General features: G+C 42.7%; 2 protein-coding genes across 6 annotated transcripts in view; both read left to right on the forward strand.

The window, feature by feature from the left end:
- PTPRT (protein tyrosine phosphatase receptor type T) overlaps positions 1-20,485 on the forward strand; it is an 820,910-nt gene that overhangs the window by 659,947 nt on the left and 140,478 nt on the right. For 3 of the 5 annotated variants that reach the window (XM_050806436.1, XM_050806437.1, XM_050806434.1), the window contains exon 15: positions 629-658. The exons of the other annotated variants lie outside the window; for them this stretch is intronic. In XM_050806436.1, coding sequence (XP_050662393.1) covers positions 629-658 — 30 coding nt within the window. The remainder of the gene's footprint in view (positions 1-628; positions 659-20,485) is intronic. 5 annotated transcript variants of the gene reach the window in all.
- Positions 1-20,485, forward strand: part of CHD6 (chromodomain helicase DNA binding protein 6) — an 853,354-nt gene that overhangs the window by 46,339 nt on the left and 786,530 nt on the right. The window lies entirely within an intron of this gene.

Consider the following 20,485-nt stretch of genomic DNA (forward strand, 5'->3'; position numbering starts at 1 on the left):
CAGCCCTGACTCAGTGTGGAAGGGCACTCCACAAGGGCCTGAATACTAGGAAGTGCAGATCACTGGGCAGCCATCTTGGGTACTGGCTATATGATTTCCTTGCTTTGGGTATGACCTTACTAAATTGACTCTGATGTGATTCTGTCTCTTCTGAAATAGAGGAGAAAGAAGTAGTTTGGTGTTGCTTAGATCACAGGACATTATCATAGGGAAGAGTGGTAGACTAGTCCTAGGAAGCCACTGAGAGCTGATCCAATACCCCCACCCACCGCCTGCCGACCAAAAAAAAAAAATCATAATTATAAGGAAGCTAGTTTTGGCTGACCATAAGGAAGAACTTTGAAACAACTACAACAGCCAACATGAAACTTGGCTTCCTCTGTGTGAGGCCATGAGTTCCCCTATTATAGAAGAGGTCTCTCTTGTTTCTTCTACTACTGGAAATATCTGATTCTCAGCGAAGATGATTAGTAGAGGAACTTGCATCTCCTTGAGCTTAGGGATGCTGAAATAATATGTGCATTTCTAAGAATCAAGATTTCATTAAAAATCTAATTCTTGTTTGTTTGTCTTTTCTTTTTCCCCCATTTTGGACATTTCCTTCATCTGACTGCCCATCAATATATAGAAGAAATGCTTATTCCTACTCCTATTACTTGTAAGTATCGAGCTGGTGTTAACTTTGCTTCGTGCCCTGTAAGGGAACCTGTAGCATGCATTTCCTGCACCAACCAAGTGTCTGTTAGTTTCTCATTTTCACTTCCGTCTAAGCTATCTGTAGCCTTAAAGTTTTTATTTTGCATAAATATGTTCCATTTGAAAGTGTACTGTCATTGTTCAAGTTCGTTATGTTTCTGCCATCTTGGATTTTTTTCCTCTTATTTTTAGAGATGTGAAGGGCTGTTTCTCCTTTGTGAGTGCAATTTTCTATTTAGGAATCCCTGAATTCCATCAAGCAGGGGACCAAATCCTGCTGTAGGACTTGCACACATAAGACAGAATCACAGTCTTAGCAACTTCTGAATCCATTTGTTTTTACCTGGAGAATGGGTAGCCCTGGGGGCTCAAAGTTTAGAAAGGAATTCATTGGCTGTTTCTGCTATTTCAGAAAATCTGCAGGGATTCATTACTTGATCTAGAACCAGCCTCACAGGTGAAAGAAACATCCAGTGTCTTTGCTTTGGGCTGGGATTATGTGTTTGGTGTTTAGCATTATTTATCTTATGTTATCAACGCATTTTGTTGGAAGTTATAGATGGGTGCTTGCTTATCCGTTTTTTTGCACTTGCTAAAAAATAGTGATTATTTTCCTTATTAATAAAACAGAGGGCTGGGTGTGGTGGCTCACGCCTATAATCCCAGCACTTTGGAGGCCAAGCGGGTGGATCACCTGAGGTCAGGAGTTCAAGACCAGCCTGGTCAACATGATGAAACCCCGTCTCTACTAAAAATACAAAAATGAGTTGGGTGTGGTGGCAGGTGCCTGTAGTCCCAGCTACTCAGGAGGCTGAGGCAGGAGAATTGCTTGAACCCAGGGGTGGAGGTTACAGTGAGCCAAAATCGTACCATTGCCCTCCAGCCTGGGCAACAAGAGCAAAACTCTGTCTCAAAATAATAATAATAATAAATAACAACAACAACAAAGATTCTCAAAACATGAGAGCAAAGGAGAACAACTCTGTACAATAGATCCTTGGTGATAAAAAGTTAGAAGGCCCCTGAACTAGTCCTACATTCCTAATATGCACTTTCTATTTTTGAAAATTGAGAGGTTGTAGGGACCTTAGAAAGAGACTGAAGGATGTGAATTCGTGGCACATCCAGCTAGCAAAAGAGTAGGATTAAAACAGGTAATGCCTGGCTTCCAGTAAAGTGTATTACTTAGCACTCCATGTCTTCCCTCACCTCTGGCAAACTCAGCTTTATGAGAGAGGCTGGGCCTAACAGCATTACCTGCTGAGGACTTCACAGATAAAGATGGAGCCAGCAAAAGGCTGCCCCATCCCCTCTGCTCAGTGTTGGGTCCACAGGTCTTTAGGACGGGTACTACCACCCTCATGTTATATGGGAACAAATGGACCCCCATCACCAATACTGGAAGTACCAGATCACTTATGCCATGTGTTTATTAATTCATCCCACAAACATGCTTTGAACATGCACATTATGTTTCAGACAGTGTAGATGAAGAAATGACTAGAGGCTGGGTGCGGTGGCTCAAGCCTGTAATCCCAGCACTTTGGGAGGCCGAGATGGGCGGATCACGAGGTCAGGGGATCGAGACCATCCTGTCTAACCCGGTGAAACCCCATCTCTACTAAAAAATACAAAAACCTAGCCGGGCGAGGTGGTAGGCGCCTGTAATCCCAGCTACTCGGGAGGCTGAGGCAGGAGAATGGCATAAACCCGGGAGGCGGAGCTTGCAGTGAGCTGAGATCCGGCCACTGCACTCCAGCCTGGGCGACAGACCGAGACTCCGTCTCAAAAAAAAAAAAGAAATGACTAGAACCCAGAGGTTCAGCCTCACAGTATTCAAACCTATCTGAGAGACTAGCATAACATCACCTGTTAGAAACGTCAGCTGAGAGACGCCTCTACATACTGTGGTACAGGAGCACTTAGTTGAGTGACAAATTTTTTATATTGCAGGGGATAGTTATCAGTGTATTCAGAGATGGCTTTACACATTACTGAAAAAATTAAAGTTCTGATTAGAGGAAACTGCATCTGCAAAGGAACGGAGGTACAAAACAATATGGTGTGTCATTGCTATGGTGGAAGGAGAATGAGCTTTTGGAGTGATGCAGCTCTGGGCTCATGTCCTGCCTCTATCATGCACTGGTTATAGAGCCGTGGGCAAATTTTCTAAACCTTTTGATTCTCTTTTCTCTTAATTATTAAATGAGGGTAATAGTGCCTGACTCACAGAGTTGTTGTGAAGAGGAGATGAGATGATTTTGTAAAGTGCCTGGCACAAAGTTGACACTTGTGAAATATTAGTTTTGTTTATTTCCCCTTTCAGAAACCACAGGGTTCATGGCACGAATGGCAGTCCCTGAGAGCCCCTCTGTTCTTTCAGGGCCTCTTAGGGTTTGCATGTTTCACAGCAGATGTGGGTATACAGGGACCCATCACCACCTCTGGCATCTCACCTCCATCCCTCTATCAGCCAGTTTGTCTAGCAGGGTCTTTGAATGCCCACTTTATATAGTGTTGTGTGCTGGGTGCTGGGGTGGATACCAAGATGAGCAGTGTGAGAGGACAGAGGATGGATCTGCACATACTTGCAGTTGAAGGTCCAATGATTTACAGGCCTTTCAGTTGGTCGAAGTTCCGTGCCACAGGTCCCCAAGCAGGAAGCTCATACCAGTAGCAGGATGCAGAAGCATCTGGATAGGACACAGGGTTTCCATAATTATCTTCATCTTATATTCACCAACTTCAGGGGCCCCATGAGGGTCATATATTGTATGCCACTGCAAATAGCCTGCCTTCTATAGAGAAACCTTAGGTGGTTAGGTTTTTCTCTTAAGCACCATCTTCCCATCCCAACTACCACCAAGCACTTGTGAGAGATGAACCAGTTCCTAGACTTAAAGGGATTGAACAGGTAAGATATGTTTAATCATTTATACAGGAGAGGAAAATAGGAAACCACCACCACACGCCAAGTATTTTGTACATACATTTGCTCACTGAGTCCTTTGAATAGCCTAGTTCGGTAGGTACCATTATCCCTATTTAATGGGAGAGAAATTGCTCTGAGAAGCTAAATCATTCCCCCAAAGCTACCCAGAAGTAGATGGGAGGGAGAACAGATTATCCTGGAAATAGAGACCTCTTGGGGTGAGAAATGGTCATGTGAGTCATATGCGTATGACTCTGGATATATTGCAATGAGAATGCTGGTGGAGCTCCCAAGCAAAGCATCCATTGGGAACTTGGAAATGCAGAAGTGAAGTCTAGGTGGGACATGGATGTTTGGAACCTTCCCCTGAGTGGTGGCAGATGAGAGTGCCAGGTGGATGAAAGCAGGCCTGAAGAAAGAGGACAAGAACAGAGGGCTAAGGGCCAGGGGCTGAGGCCCAGGAACTGACCATGATTATAGAAATAGAAGAGGAGAGGAACTGGCAAAGCAGACAGACAGATAGGAGTAAAACATAAGGCCCAAAAGGAGAAGGTTTTTGCAGCAGGGGGAGTTAGTTGGCCATAGCAGATGCCGCAGAGGATGGAGGGGGTGGGCTTGGGCATGACCTTGACATTTGGCCATCAGAAATCACTTGCACAGGTTTTAGGGATGAAGATTTAGGAGGAAGCCATCCTGCTTAGGGACCATGAGTAGGATCACCTTTTTTTGTAAAATGGAGGAGACACATGATACTGGCCTCCGGAAGGATTAGAAAGTCCTGGGCAGAGATTTAGTTATAGTGGAGGAGCCTGGGCAGAAGGAAGGGGCTGAAGATGCTGGAGGCGGGGGCTATGGAAGGGAAGGTCTGGAGGCTAGGTGTTTGGTCACAGGCAACAGTGTAGGAGAGGAGGAGGGACAGGACTCGGAGACCATAGGATTGAGAGAGGCATGGAGATGAGGAAGAGGAAACAGAAAGGAAAGGATGTCCCCCTATGTGCTAGTATATACCCCGAGGGGGAGCCTTGAAGCCTCACTCCTCAATTTGTGGACCATGGACCAGCAGCATCAGCATCACCTGGGAGCTTGTCAGAGATCTAGCATCAAGGGCCCCAGCCCAGACCCCTGAATCAGAATCTGCATCATAACAAGGTCCCAGGTGATTCATACACGTTAGAGAATCACTGACTTAACTGGAGTCTCACTCGTCTTATCTATAAAATAGGGAAAGTAATACCCTCCTCATAGGTATTAGGGGCCCCTGGTCCTTTTAATGAATAAACACTGATTTCATTGAAGAGATTGGTTAGCCAAAGGGTGTCCTCTCTTCAACACACTTTGACTAACCAATCTCTTCAATGAAATCAGTGTTTATTCATTCCACAAGTATTTGCTATATGCTAGGCATTGGACAAGGTTCTGGGTATATAGGAGTTAGCACAAGCAAAAATCCCTACACATGTGGAGCTTTTTTAGTAGAAGAGGTAGAAAATAAACAACATATATAACAAAAATAAATAGTATGTAGTGGTAAGAGCTAAGAAGAAAAAATAAACTAGGGAAAGAGGAGATAAAGTATGGTGGGGGAGGAGCAGAGGAATTCTATTTTTCCCCCAAAATAAAGAGGCCGTCAAGTGCTCTCCATCACTGAAAGTATCCCTACACAAGAACAGTGGTCCATAAATATTTTCCATAAAGAGCCAGACAGTAAATCTTTTCGGCTTTACAAGCCAATGTGTTCTGTGTCGCATCTATGCACCTCTGATGTTGTAGCATGAAGTCATGGCGATGTGTTTGAATCAGTGTGGCTGTGTTCCAATAAAACTTAATTTTAAAAAACCAAGCCGTGGGCCAGATTTGGCCCACAGGTCACAGTTTGCCAATTATTGCCCTAGAGTTTTGAGAGTAGGGAGAGGGTGAGGTTCAAGATTCATCCTGTTTTATTGAACTCCTGCTATGTACTTTACCCTGTGCCTGATACTGCAGGCACAAAAGTGAATAAGGCACACCCTATACCAGACTACAAAAGGGCAGAAGTTGAAAGGCATTACCAGTTGGTCCCTACTATATATACTCACCCAATGCTTATAACAAGCCCTGCAAAGTATATGTTATTTTGTTGATTTTATTTAGATGTTAAGACTGAAGTTTGAAGACTTGTCTATTGCTCACAGCCAGAATGCAGCAGGGTTAAGTTTGAGCTCGGGACCACATGGCCCACAAGCTCTACCCATTCTTCTTACTAAGCCCTGTTCTTTGGGAGATGGGGGCACTTCTGCCTGGACCATGTGCTTGGAGCACATCAGCCAGGTTGCAGAAGAGCCAGGTACCAAATGTACCTGTCTGCCTGTAGGGCCTCGTTTCTGTGCATGGCCACAGTGCCCTGCTAGGGATAAAAAGTGGTAGCTATTCCGGGCTGGCAAGGAGGCTGTTGGGGCAGTCCTGTCTCTGCTGTCCTGGGGATTGGCCACGTGATGTGGCTGGTCTTCCAAGCAGTGCTGTGCACAGGCAACATGCTGAGATGAGTCAGAGCTGAGGGCACTGAGCTGCTGCATCAGAGGTAGCCAAGGGGTTAGAGCAAGAGGTTGCAAAAGGGGTGTTAATGACCAGGATAAGTAATAGCCCAATAAAAATCGAGCTATGGAACAGAGGGACTTGGGGACCCAGGGACACAGGAGAGTTAAAGATAAGGCCCATTATTTTCTCTCCAGTGCACACACACACAAATGTGAATAATGTGGGTTTTGGTGTCAGGCCTATTTCACAATTCTAGGTTTGCCTCTCCTGTGAGATTGTTTCCACCTGGAACACTCATAGAACCACTCTGAGCCTCAGTTTCTTCATCTGGAAAATCGTGATAACAGCGGTGACTTCCCAGTGTTTTGGTGAAGGGCAGTGAGAGAGTGTACATGTAGAGTGGCTGGCACACAGTAGGTATTTTATAAATAGCAGCTACTATTCCTCACATTCTGAGCTGACAAAAATGCTTCTCTGGGATCCCTTTTTGCCTTTCTGTAGTAAAGCAGACCCCAACAACTTCAATTGTTCAGTGTTTGCCTTTTTAAAGGATATTAAGAGTTGGCATATGTCCACAGGTTAATTTACCTCAAGGTGTGTGATGGGCACAGTAATTGTTTTGAACAGAGGTATTTTAGTGTAGTAGTTCTTGAGAAAGCGCGGAGATGTTTACCAATTGTTCTGGCTGAGAGAGAGCACGTAACTACTTCACTTAGCCTTGGACAAATGCCTTGTGCAGGTGTCTCCAAGGCGGAAAACCGTGACCTGGGCTGGTTTCTGTCTGCAGATACTCCATGGGACTCCTGGGCTTTTCTATAGCTTCCAATTTCCTCCATCTCAATATATTCAAATCCTACGTCATTCTTCAAAGTCCAGATCAAACACTGCCTTCTACAAGAAGTCTCCCATGATTCTCTCCACCTGTGAGAATGGCGCCTTTCTCTGAACTGCAGTTGCTTTATATTATGGGCAGGAGCAAATGTGTGTTAAGGATGTTGCTTGCTCATTAGAGTGTTCTTCATGGAACTCCTAACACATACAGTGAACCCCAGTAAGTGCCTGTATAATGAGTGAAGGAACAAGATGAATTTAAAAGACTTACAGCTAAAGTCAACAGGGTGGTACTCTGTTCTTGAAAAGAAAAAAAAAAATGACATCAATTTTTAGATAACTCTAGACCTTGTACCTTCCTTGCTTCTGTGACTTTAAGGCCATTTTTACTTCTATTTTTGCATCTGTGTGACCTGGACAAGTCACTCAACTTTTTCTGAATCTCAGTTGCCTGGTATGTAAAACAGAGATTAAAAAATGCAAACTGTACAGAAGAAGTCTCACAAAGATTCAATGGACGTAATGTAAAATGCCTAGCACATAGTAGGGCCTCATCAAAATAAGAGACTGCTCCTTTCTTCAAAGGCATATGCATTTCACATCATCAGCTGCTGTGAAGCAGATATCATTGCTTCAATATATTTAAACAGGCATTTTAAAATGATTCCATCAAGAAATACTCAAAAGTTATTTAATGTAATTTATCAGCCACTTTGAATAAAAATGAAGAAAAAATAGGAATAGAAGAAAACCATTTAAAGATGCTAAATATCAATTACCAGCAAATATCAAATAATCTACAGCAAACATGTTGATAGGTGAAAATCTAAGACATTTTCAGTCAAGACTAAAGTGGTTACTAGCAGTGTTGCTGTTCAGCCAAGAGGAGACCCTTGGTGGGAATTCTGATTCCTGAGTGTCACCCCCAGTTCTGCTCAGTCTCTTTAAAAGCACGGTCTGGGGATCTGCATTTTAACAAGTATCTCAGATTCTTATTTTTCCTGCTGACTTTAAGAACAACTCTCATGACATCCTCACACCACTCTGATTTAACTGTCCCTTTCATAATGTTTATCCCTGCAGTGCATTCTTCCTGGAATTCTTCCTATCCCCCTTGTGTGCCCAGAAAATTCCAGTATCTTTATAAAGGGAGTATCATTGTTCTGTACTTTGGAGGCCCCCTCCAATTTCCACAGAGCATGTCCATAGTGCTGGGCTCATATCTTTGTCGTTGCATTTATCTTTTGTTCCTTCACCCATTGACTGACCAATTCATGATCACTTCCCAGGTTATCCTGCCCTTGGCAACTTTGTATGTCGGTCTCCATGTAGAGAGAACTATGTACTACTCATCATTCATTTCCCAATGACTAGATCAGTGCCCAGGACAAATCAGGCATCATAACATTGTGTTGATTAGATGAATGAACGAACATACGTGAGTGGTTATATGTGTGGAGTTGATACCCTTCCAATCTTGTTTTGTCTCTCATTGAGTTATAGTATTCCATTCTCTAGAAGTTTGTTAATATCCATGTTCACTTATTTTGGCCGATGGTGATGATAGAGCTTTCAGATCATCTATTTTGTAGTCTTATATGGGTTTATGGATTTTAGGTTTAGAAATGTTTCATTGGTACTTGCATGACACAATTATAAATGTGTAAAATTAATGGCCGCTATTACAATGAGATATTAATAGATATAAATGCGCTGGGCTAGACCATGTGTATGGATAGATTTGGATAGGGATTACAACCGAACGGATGCTTTATTGTTTACTCTATTGAATTGGAGTCTAAATGCATCAATCATGCATACCAAGTAGAGCAAATCTGTAAGTCAGAGGCTCTGTCACTTTAATCAGGAAAAATACAAATTTTCCCTCCAAAGGTGGCAAAAGATGTTTATACTTCAGTTATAAGTTTATACCTAAGTTTAAATTTTATTATGTTGGTGCAAAAGTAATTGTGGTAGTTACTATTTTAAAAAGGTAAAATGTACCTTGAACAGCAAAAACCGCAATTACTTTTGTACCAACCTAATAATACCAACCAGGTGTTAGTGATGTCTTGAGGCTTAGAAAAGACTGTCTGTGACTCTTAATGCTTCTACCTCATAAACATACTTGAACTTTATAAAGAAGGTTAATGAGAGTATGGAGATTCCCTGCTAACAGAAAGGAGTACCCTATTGAAATGTGGTTAGAAAATTCCTGTGGAGGACACTGTGATGTGCTCCTCAGATCCCCCTTCAAGAATGAGGGGGCCAGGCATGGTGGCTCATGCCTGTAATTCCAGCACTTTGGGAGGCCCAGGTGGGTGGATTACCTGAGGTCAGGAGTTTGAGACCAGCCTGGTTAACATGGTGAAACCCCATTTCTACTAAAAATACAAAAAATTAGCCTGGCATGGTGGTGCATGCCTGTAATCCCAGCTACTTGGGAGGCTGAGGCAGGAGAATCGCTTGAACCCGGGAGGTGGAGACTGCAGTGAGCTGAGGTCATGCTATCGCACTCCAGCTTGGGCAACAAGAGCGAAACTCCGTCTCAAAAAAAAAAAAAAAAAAAAAAAGAATGAGGGACTTCGCATTCACTACAACTGATGCTGGCAGATGCCTATGAAAGAATGATCACCCAAGGAAAAGCTTTTTAGAGTTTTTGTATTATCAGTGGGCAACAAAGCAATGACCCCAATCAGTTGGTATGTAAAGTGTTCATAGGCAATGAAGAGTGCATTTCACGGGAGGAAAGTCCACTTGTTTGTGACACTAACAGCCTCCTTCAGAACTTGCCCTTTGGAGCTGCCTCACCCAAAGTCATCTACTCACTGGTTGACACAGGGTGTAAAAGCCACCCCAGCTTCAGGGCTTCCCATGGGGTAGGCTTTAGACACTGCTACAACTGCATCACCGTTCAACCTTTCCTCTGCCCACTCTTTCCCTTTCTTTTTCTCTTCCCTTCTTCTTTCTCCTTCCCTTCCTCCTCTTCCCCTTCTCTCCCCTTCCCTTTTTATCTACAGGTCAAGCTTCCCCAATACATCTCCTGCTTGTCAATGTCTCTCAGAGTCTGATTGATTTTCAGAGAACCCAGCTTGGGACTGTCCCATTGGCTTTTCTGGAGACAAGTGGGTTTCCTGCCCCTGAAATGCACTCTTCATAGCTTGTGAACACTTTGCATACCAACTGATTGTGGTTATTACTTTGTTGCCTGCTGATAATACATAAACTCTAAAATGTTTTTCCTTGGGCAGTCATTCATTCATAGGCATTTTCTATTTACCTGTGCTTGTGCTGGACCTGAGAGCCATGGAGATCTTCATACATAGCTCCTGCTTGGGGGAGCTGAAGATGTATCACAGAGAAGACTGTAGCAATACCCTTTTGCTGATCCAGCCACAGAGAGAACCAGGGTCAGAAGTGCCCAGCCACAGTGCCCCCTTAGCAATATGACTCCAAGGCAGTATTGGGTTTACTTCTGAAAGCACTACCTTCAGCAAGCATCCCCAAAATGGGAATGACTCTTACAGCTAGAGCTGTAGCAAAGATGGGATCCTGCGATGCACAAACTGGAAAATGCCTTGCTAAGTGTTTCAAAATAGTGCTCTTAATGGAAGGAAATGCTTTAGTTAAGCCCCACAATGTTGATGATGATGATAATGATTGCATTTTGTTTGTTTTTAGGGCTTTATCTCTTCCAAAGTGCTTTCCCACTTATTAGCTAGTTGTCTAGTTAAGCTTGGAGGTATTTCGGAAGTCATTGTTAGATAGATGACTGTGCCAAGCAGGAAAAAGCCCCGAGTTTTCTGGTTCCACAGTTTTAGGTAATTCACTTAATTCCATCTCAACTTCAGTTTCTCATCTGTAAAATGGGAGTCATAACACCTATATTTTAGAATAGCTCTGATGTTTAAGTGGCATATTATTTCATTCATAAGCATTTGCTGAGCAATTCCATTGTGCTAAGGAGAGAAAATTGTTGAGTCTTTAGTAAGAAATACTCTCTCAAGGAGCTCACAGCTTAAAAGGATCTTGAGCCTGTTAACGTTACAAAATAATGTTACAAGTGCATGAAAAGAAGAGCAGTGAAGACATAACAAAGGGGAGAAGTCCCTGATTCTCCTTTGAGGGAAGATACCATGGGTTAACAGGTCCAGTAAAGTTTTTGGTATAAAGTAGATGCAAGATGTTCCCTTAAAGAAATGACACTTTCGGCCAGGCGCGGTGGCTCATGCCTGTAATTCCAGCACTTTGGGAGGCCCAGGCAGGTGGATTACCTGAGGTCAGGAGTTTGAGACCAGCCTGGTTAACATGGTGAGACCCCATCTCTACTAAAAATGTAAAAATTAGCTGTATGGGGTGGTCCCAGATACTCAGGAGGCTGAGGCAGGGGAATCGCTTGAACCCGGGAGGCAGGGTTTGTAGTGAGCCAAGATCGTGCCACTGTACTCCAGCCTGGGTGACACAATGAGATTTTGTCTCAAAAATAAAAAGACGCATTCATTCACTTTTCTCCTTGGCCTCATAACATTGAAAAACACACACACGCACACACACAGAAACACACCATTTTTCATTACTTAATCATTACTTAATTTGATAGCATGCTAGGAAAAAAACTTTAAAAGGCAAAGAAGAGGAAGAAAGGAATGGGATAGAGAGGGAAAGAAAAGGGCAGGGAGAAAGTTTGAGTCCTATTTATACTACTTAGTATCTGTGAATCCTAAACCCTCTGAGGTTCAGTTTTCTCATCTGTAAAGTGGGAATGATAGTGTTCAATTCATGGGATTATCCTAAGAAATTAATACAGTGTATGTGCCAGGGGAATTATTGTCATTTATGAAATTATAGAGCTAGGCTAGAACAAAGCAGTGGTTTGATAAATCAGAGGGAGGTGGGTGGGGGAGGGAGGGGAGAGAGAGAGAGAGAGAGAGAGGGGAGAGATCAATTTTAACTACCAGATATAGGTTATGTAGAAGAAGAATTTGAAAATAGAATGAAGTAGGAGGATTTTAGATGGTGGTCCTTAAACTTCACAGATTTTCTCCTCCAAGTGGTTGGGTAAGACAACCCTCCTCCTGGCATCCATCCATGGTAATATCAACAAGAAAGAAAAGAGATAACTAATGATTTTGGCCAGAACTACAAAGGAAGACGATGTCATTTTTATATGAGAAGACTTTGTAGACCGGTGGGCAGAAAAAGAGCTGGGGTTGAATGGGGTCAGGGGAGTGTGCTACCATGGCCATTTCCAAATACAGGGGCTGGGGGACAGGTTTTTTTTTTTTTTTTTTTTTTTTTTTTTTTTTGAGATGTGGCTGGCAACACCTTCCTTTAAAAAGGCAAGGTTGTCAGCATTTGAGAGGGGCCACCATATTCTGAACAGTGCCATTAGAAATGTTGCCTTTCTGGGAACAGAGCTTAGAGGAGTTGGTGTATTTTGGGGAGGGCACTCAGCTAGGGAGGAGACCCCAAGCCACAGTCTTTATTATAAAGAGAGATTGGAGAACTGACTTAACTGGTCTGGGGTAGTGCCCAGACATTTTAAAGTTCCCCAGGTTATTCTAATCTGAAACCATAGTTGAGAACCACCCATCTGGAAGGGCTTGAGAATCCAGGGCTATCAAATAAAGACATTTGAAAGAGCATCATGAAGCATTAGCCTGGCCATTTAGTCCAGAACCTTAGTTGAGAGTTTTGTCCCATAGGATCATCAGATACACACGATTTTGAGTATGATGATGGAACCTGAGTTTGGAAAGCAAAATCTATAGAAGACAAGATGCTATTTAGTGGCATCATTTCCTTTTTTAGGTATTGAGGTAGACAATCCTTAGACTGTTCATAAATGTACAGAGGTCATTTAATAAAGGGCAAAAATGCCCTGAGCACATACATATTGAAATAGTATCTATTGCAACAATCACTACTCATTATGGTTTTGGAGGCATTATGAGGAGTAAAGTCTCCTTCACCATGATTATCTCATGAGAAGTGTGTGTTCAGAAGCCTTTCTTTATCCCTGAAGCCTCAAGGGACTCAATGCTTCCGCTGATGAAATCTCTTTCTTAACAGAATAAAAGAACATTGGCTGAGTTACTTTCTGGAGCAGTTTTTTATTCTAAGGGCTTTGAACCACTGTGAACATTCTAAGAGGGTGGGAATTGGTGGGTATACTACAATCACCCATGTTTTTTTAAGTGGAAGAATAGAAAGAGTAGTGTGGTCAAAACCCTGCTTTTAATGAAAGACTTGATTTTTGTAAAGAGTATAAATATCATTTTATTAATGTTGTAAACCAAATTGAGCCTCGAGACTAAAGAAGGCTTCTTCTGTTTGGGAAAACAGCTTAGCAACAATGGACTTTTTCAGAAATGGAGAAGAGCTAAGTCTTTATACTTTATTTCATTCTTCCTTCCCTATACCAATTTTGATTTGGGAATCTACCAGATGAGAACTTTTGGTGAAAAATCTAAGCTCATATCTGGTTGGTAGGGGATTTCATATTTTTTTTTCTTATCTTTCCTTTATACAGCAGAGCTACCGTGAAAGTGTGGGATCTAAGGTTTTTCCAGATCTGTGACTGATTCGAAGTATACGCATTGACTGTTTTACTGTGATGTTTTCCAGCCATGTAGGCAAGGGGCAATTTGGTCAAAAATTGTACTTCTGTAATCTCATCTTCCATTACTTAAGGGTGCTAAACAGTGCTTTTGCCTTAGCTCTGAATGGTGAGGAAAAGAGGAAAAGAATAACCAACACCTGGAAGCAGCATTGTAGTGAAAAGAGCATGGACTGGACTGAGGTTTGAATCCTGGACTTTGTCGCTTACTAACTTAAATTCTCTGAGCCCCTGTTCTCTCATCTGTAACTTGGGGACAATAATACCAAATGTGGGCGGTTGCTGTGGGGATTTACCAGGACAGCATAAGATAATTGAATGCATATATAACATCTGGTTTTTATATCTGGTGCATAGTAGGTGCTCAGTACCTTATAGTTATTATTAGTATATTTTATTTTATTTTTTTATTTTTATTTTGTTTTATTTTATTTTTTTTGAGACAGAGTCTCACTCTGTTGCCCAGGCTGGAGTGCAGTGGCACTGTCTCAGCTCACTGCAAGCTCCGCCTCCCGGGTTCACGCCATTCTCCTGCCTTGGCCTCCTGAGTAGCTGGGACTACAGGTGCTTCTCCACTACGCCCGGCTAATTTTTGTATTTTTAGTAGAGACGGGGTTTCACCATGGTCTTGATCTCCTGACCTTGTGATCCGCCCACTTCAGCCTCCCAAAGTGCTGGGATTACAGGTGTGAGCCACTGCGCCTGACCAGTATATTTTATGTTTTCTATTACTCTGTCTACTCCTGTTTTGTAGTTTACCAAGTACTTTCACATAAGTGTTGTGTCAAGAAAAACTCTCTCAAAGTGTGTTTTTTCTCCACTCTCACACTACCACAGTCATCAACATGGAAGAGGATTTCTGTAACCAAATGTATAGGATGATTTCCCCACACATCAAGCCACAAACACCAGCTGGGTGTCCTGCAATTCAGTTCCTACCTGGAGATAGTGTCAGATCCCACGGGTTAGGGGCTCAGTCCCCATGACTGTTCCCATTCCCCAAGACACCAGTCACAAGCCTGGGCCTCTGAAATGTCTGACCAGCAGGCTTCAAGTTGGGGTTCCCACAACCCCTTCTTTGGGTTCAACTAATTTGCTAGAGCAGCTCACAGAACTCAGGGAAACATGTTTAATGGTCTGTTATAAAGCATATTACAAATAATACTGATGAAGAGACACATAAGGCGAGGTTTGGGGGAAGAGATGTGGAGCTTCCATATCCTCCCCGGGGCACCACCCTCCAGGAATCTCCACGCATTCAGCTATCTGGAAGTTCTCTCTTGAAACACAGCCCTCTTGGGTTCTTAGGGGAGCTTCATAAAATCAGCATTCCTCCCCCCTGGTATGAAGTGGGACCCTCTCAGAGGAGGGTCTTAAGATCCACAGTGAGAAAAGCAGGGGAAGATGAGAGTCCTGCCTTGGGGCAGGTGAGAGGAAGGGAGGAGACAGGGTGTATCTCCTGAGGCCTTCCCCTGGACCCTAACACACCCAACATTATGGCAAAAGACTGTAACAAGGTATATGGTAGTTATAAACCAAGCACAGTGGACAAAAACCAATCTTAATATTTCGTGACACCACAGGTATCTCACGAAATCTTTGAGTCACTCCAATGAGGAAATATTTTAAATGTAAGGAAATGAAGTCTCACCACACTGAGCAGGGGCACAGGCCATATAAAGGAAGAAACCTGTGGAGAAAAAGAGGTGCTAATTACTAGTGCTGTGTTTTCATCATGAAACACATGATGAATGTGAAACACATGATGTTTCATCATGAAACACATGATGGCTGTGGCAGGGATTCTGAAAGAGGCTACTTACTTTACATGACAGCAAAACTGGTAGGCACTACAGCCCCTGCCCCAGAGAGAAACACTTCACAGGTCTGAGTGCAGGGGAAAGATGGAGTGAAAGGGTCCAAAGTTAGTCCTTACCCTTTGCTCTAAATTAAAGTAGAAAAAACAAAAACCAACTGATGTGGTTTGGCTCTGTGTCCCCACCCAAATCTCCTCTCAAATTGTAATCCCCATGTGTTGAGGGAGGGAATGGGTGGGAGGTGACTGGATCTTGGGGGCGATTCCCCCCATGCTATTCTCATGATACTGAGGGAGTTATTGTGAGATCTGATGGTTCTAAAAGTCGCAGTTTTGGCCGGGCACGGTGGCTCACATCTGTAATCCCAGCACTTTGGGAGGCCAAGGTGGGTGGATCACTTGAGATTAGGAATTTGAGAAATCCTGGCCAACATGATGAAACCTCATCACTACGAAAAATACAAAAATTAGCCGGGCATGGTGGCATGCACCTGTGGTCCCAGCTACTTGGGAGGCTGAGGCATGAGAATCGCTTGAACCTGGGAGGTGGGGGTTGCAGTGAGCTGAGATCATGCCACTGCACTACAGCTTGGGTAACAGAGCAAGACTCTGTCTCAAAAAAAAAAAAAAAAAAAAATGTCAGTGTCCCTTGCATGCTCTCTCTCTCCTGCCACCATGTAAGATGTGCCTTGCTTCCCCTTTGCTTTCTGTCATGATTGTAAGTTTCCTGAGACCTCTCCAGCCATGCAGAACTGTGAGTCAATTAAACCCTTTTGTTTATAAATTACCCAGTCTCAGGTAGTATCCTTACAGCAGGATGAGAATGGACCACTATACCAATCAAATGAAAAATTCTACCAACTAGCCAGACGCGGTGGCTCATGCCTGTAACCCCATCTCTTTGGGAGGCCAAGGTGGGTGGATCACCTGAGGTCAGGAGTTTGAGACCAGCCTGGCCAACATGGCGAAACCCCATCTCTACTAAAAATACAAAAATGAGCTGGGTGTGGTGGTGCATGCCTGTAATCTCAGCTACTCGGGAGGCTGAGGTAGGAGAATTGCTTGAACCCGGGAAGCGGAGAGATTGCAGTGAGCCAAGATCGCACCATTGCACTCATAGCCTGGGAGACAGAGTGAGACTCCATCTCAAAAAAAAAAAAAAAAAAAAAAAAAAAAAAAAAAAAAAAAAAAAAACTCTACCAACTGTATCATTTCTTTAAATATACTCACTGTCCCTAAAACAGGAGCAAGATCATTCCCTGTCTCACAATTGGTATGAAATTTATCATCTGCATTGGAGAAATAGGAGCAAGATTAAAGAAAGGATAGAGTTGAGATCAAGTTCATTATTTTTTAAATGGGCCTCTTGAGTCCTACTTAAACTTCATTGAGTAAATTTTTGTCTCTTAACGTTTTTGTTTATAATATCTTATAAAAAGGGTTGTACCTTGGAGAGAATTTTATTCCAATTTAGTTATACCAGACATACATAAAAAACTTTATTTAAAAACTATACCTAAATGATTGTGATATTTAACATAACAATGTTTCAGGTTATATTTTCTGGACATTTAAGGTTTAGAGGCTTTTCCCCATTCTTTTTATTAATGTTTTTTATTTTTATTTTTATTATTTTTTTTTGTAAGGAGTGTGTCACTATGTTGCCCAGGCTGGTCTTGAACTCCTGGCTTAGCAATCCTCCTGCCTCAGCTTCCCAAAGTGCTGGGATTACAGGCATGACCCATCACGACCTGTCTCCCTGTTCTTTCTTTGAAATAAATGTGCAATGGCATTTTAGCTTGTTGATATCTGCAAGCTTGTTAATATCCTGCTGAGTTTCGACTAGGTTTGCATTGAATCAGTAGATCAATTTGGTGAGAAGTGACCTTTTAACAATACTGAGTCTTCCAGCCTAGGAACATGTATGTCTCTTCGTTTGATTAGATTTTCTTTGATTTCTTTCATCACCATTTTATAGCTTCTGTCATGTAGGTCCCATGTGTATTTTGGTGGATTTATATCTGAGTGTTTCTTTTTTGGGTGCTACTGTAAATTATACTATTTATGAAAATTCAGATTCTATTTGTTCATTATAAATACACAGAAGTGAAACCGATTTTTGTATGCTGAAAAAAAAAATATATATATATATATACCTTTTTTAAAAAGATAAGAAAATAGATATCTCAGATGGGGAAATAATTTCCGTACTCCAAAAAGGCTACTGATGAACAATGTGTTAGGCTGACCCAGGCCAGGTGCTTAGCCGTGGCCAGTATGTGCTACATGCGAGTTCTCATCTGTCTTGCCTTGTCCTATTCTATATTGCTGTAAAAGCCAGGCTCCATCCAATTAATGGTAGTTACAGGACTCAGAACCGTGTGACAGTTAAGATGTCAAGCCCTGGCCTTGGGCAGCCCCGGGTTTGGATCTTGGCCCTGCCATATACTAGCTGTGTGATCTTCGGCATGTCTCTCACACCCTCCAGTCTTCTTTTTCCTACGCTGCAAAATGGAGATAATACATGATAACATTGTAACTTGACCAGAGCCCAGTGCCTGGCACCCAGCAAGCACTCAGTAAGCATTAGCTATTCTCCTTGTTGTCTTTGAGGTTGTTAAGTTATAAGGAGCAAGACGCTAGGGAAATCTAAAGAAGAACTCTCTAACAATCCTTATCTAACACTGGGTCAGGTTGAATGGGAAGTGGTGAGCCTCCTATCACAGAAGAATGGACCACTCCCTATCTAGAAAGGCACAGGGGGAGTCAGGCTTCCCTGAGAGTTGCTCTGTGTGTTGAGATTATAACACCCTTCATACCCCACATGGTGTTATAAGCAGAACTAGTTCCCAGGTCTCCCCAGTCCTCTCAGATAGTTGACCCACACACACAACGCATTTGAAGCAGTAGGCAGAAATAGTATCCCTGAAAACACAAACACCAACCAGACTTATCTTTCCATCAGCGGCAGTTTATGATTGCACATTAAATTCAATTGCTTTTCTTTAGGAGGCTGGTGTAGGGGCCCGTCATCTCTAACCCAGTGCCATCCATTCTAGCTTTCCCCAGGAGCGCAGACAGACCAGCCGCCTTCCTAGTGTACACTAATTAATTTATCTCATGCTTGTGATTTTATGGCGCTTAAGTGCTGGAGCATTTCTGTTTATTCTTCTCCCTGCAAAGCACCTCACGTTGCATAAAGCCATGAATCTCCATTGCAAACGCCGTCTGTCTTGGGCTGGAGAACAGCCCACCGGCTGTCTGTTGTCTTGCTGGCACTGCCTCTTACAGCCAAAGTAACACATCCATTAATTTATCCTTAATGACATTTTGACATTCCAATCAGTTCATCAGATGTTTCTTTTGCAAGACTTGTCCCGCACAGCCGGGCCAGGGTGCCAGGCCACTCTTGATGCATAATGCATGAGACAGTGCACCACTCAGTACCCTGTGACAGACAGATGCATCTCTTACTCTAAGACTGTATGTTCCTAATAGCCCTGGCTCCCAGAGTGATTCACACCAATGCCTTCAGAGTTGTTTTCTTCTATGCTTCCAGCTTTCTGTGCTTTAGAGAAGCTGGTCAGTGCAAAGAGAGGGGCCTGGGCTCACAAACATAGATGCAACAGTGCTAATAGGAGGGAAAGTAAGGGTAAATCAACCCCTTGCTATAGTCAGAGTTTAGAGAAGCGTTCATTCTAATTCAGGTGGAAGAAGGGCCTAGGGCAAACCTAACATCTGGAATCTTATCATTACTCTGCTACTACTTAGGAATTAGGAACATGAAGACACTCTGATAACAATAATGGATATCAAGGAAGAAAGGAAAATGATCCTTAATATCCTCAATCTAACATATGAACCATTCGCACATAGATATACTTCCTTATCGTTATAATCACAATGTAGACACATTTTTATTTTCTAGTATTTTTTAACTTAAGGTAATCCAGTTAGCATTTTTCCATGTCATTACATAGTTTTCATTTTTAATGGCCCCCATCATTTTAATAGCTGCATAATATTCCATCCAGGGGATGCACTATAATTTACTGAACCCATTCCCTATTGTTAGACATTTACGAGGCTTTAACCGATCGCTTGCTATTAAAGAAAGGCAGCCAAGTTGGGTGAGGAGGAGAGCATGCTCTCAGCAGGCTCAAATCCCACCTGTTCCCCTTACCTGTTTTATAAGTTTAGGATTAACCCTTGTGGGCCCTGAATTCCTCATCTATAAAACAAAAGAAATAATCACTACCTTGTTAGTGTTGTGAAAATCAGAGCTATGTTTAAGATACGAAGCACATGGTAGTATCTGCTAAATGTTAAACTATTACATTTACCTAACTATGCCAGTAGTAGGTGCAATTCTGCCCACCCCCCCTCAAAAAAATCTGCAATATCTAGAGACATTTTTATTGACATACCTGGGAGTAGGAGGAACTACTGGCATCTAGAGGGTAGAAACCAAGGAGGATGCTACTAAGAATCCTACAGTGCACTAGGTAATTCCCCAACACACACACATAGCGAATAATTATCTGGCCCAAAATACCATCAGTGCTGAGGTTGAGAAATCCTGGCATAGAGGAAGCTGTGTTTCCAGTGGTACCTACATGATACATGTATATTTTCCTTCTTATTCCTTAGGATAAAATTCTAGAAAAATGGGAATTGTGGATTAAAGGATAGACGGTCTTATGCCCATCTACAGTTTTGGGGTGGAGTGGGGGATGGATGTAATTTTGTGTGTGTGTGTGTGTGTGTGTGTTTGTTTTGAGACGGAGTCTCACTCTATCCCTCAGGCTGGAGTGCAGTGGCATGATCTCGGCTCACTTCAACCTCCACCTCCCGGGTTCAAGCAGTTCTTGTGCCTCAGCCTCCCAAGTAGCTGGGATTACAGGCACCCTCCATCATGCCTGGCTAACTTTTGTATTTTAGTAGAGATGGGGTTTTGCCATGTTGGCCAGGCTGGTCTCGAACTGCTATCCTCAGGTGATCCACCCGCCTCAGCCTCCTAAAACGCTGGGATTACAGGCATGAGCCACTGTGCCCATCCTGGATGTAATGTTTGAGG

This window comes from Macaca thibetana, chromosome 10 (assembly GCF_024542745.1).
Source record: "Macaca thibetana thibetana isolate TM-01 chromosome 10, ASM2454274v1, whole genome shotgun sequence".
Lineage (NCBI taxonomy): Eukaryota > Metazoa > Chordata > Mammalia > Primates > Cercopithecidae > Macaca > Macaca thibetana.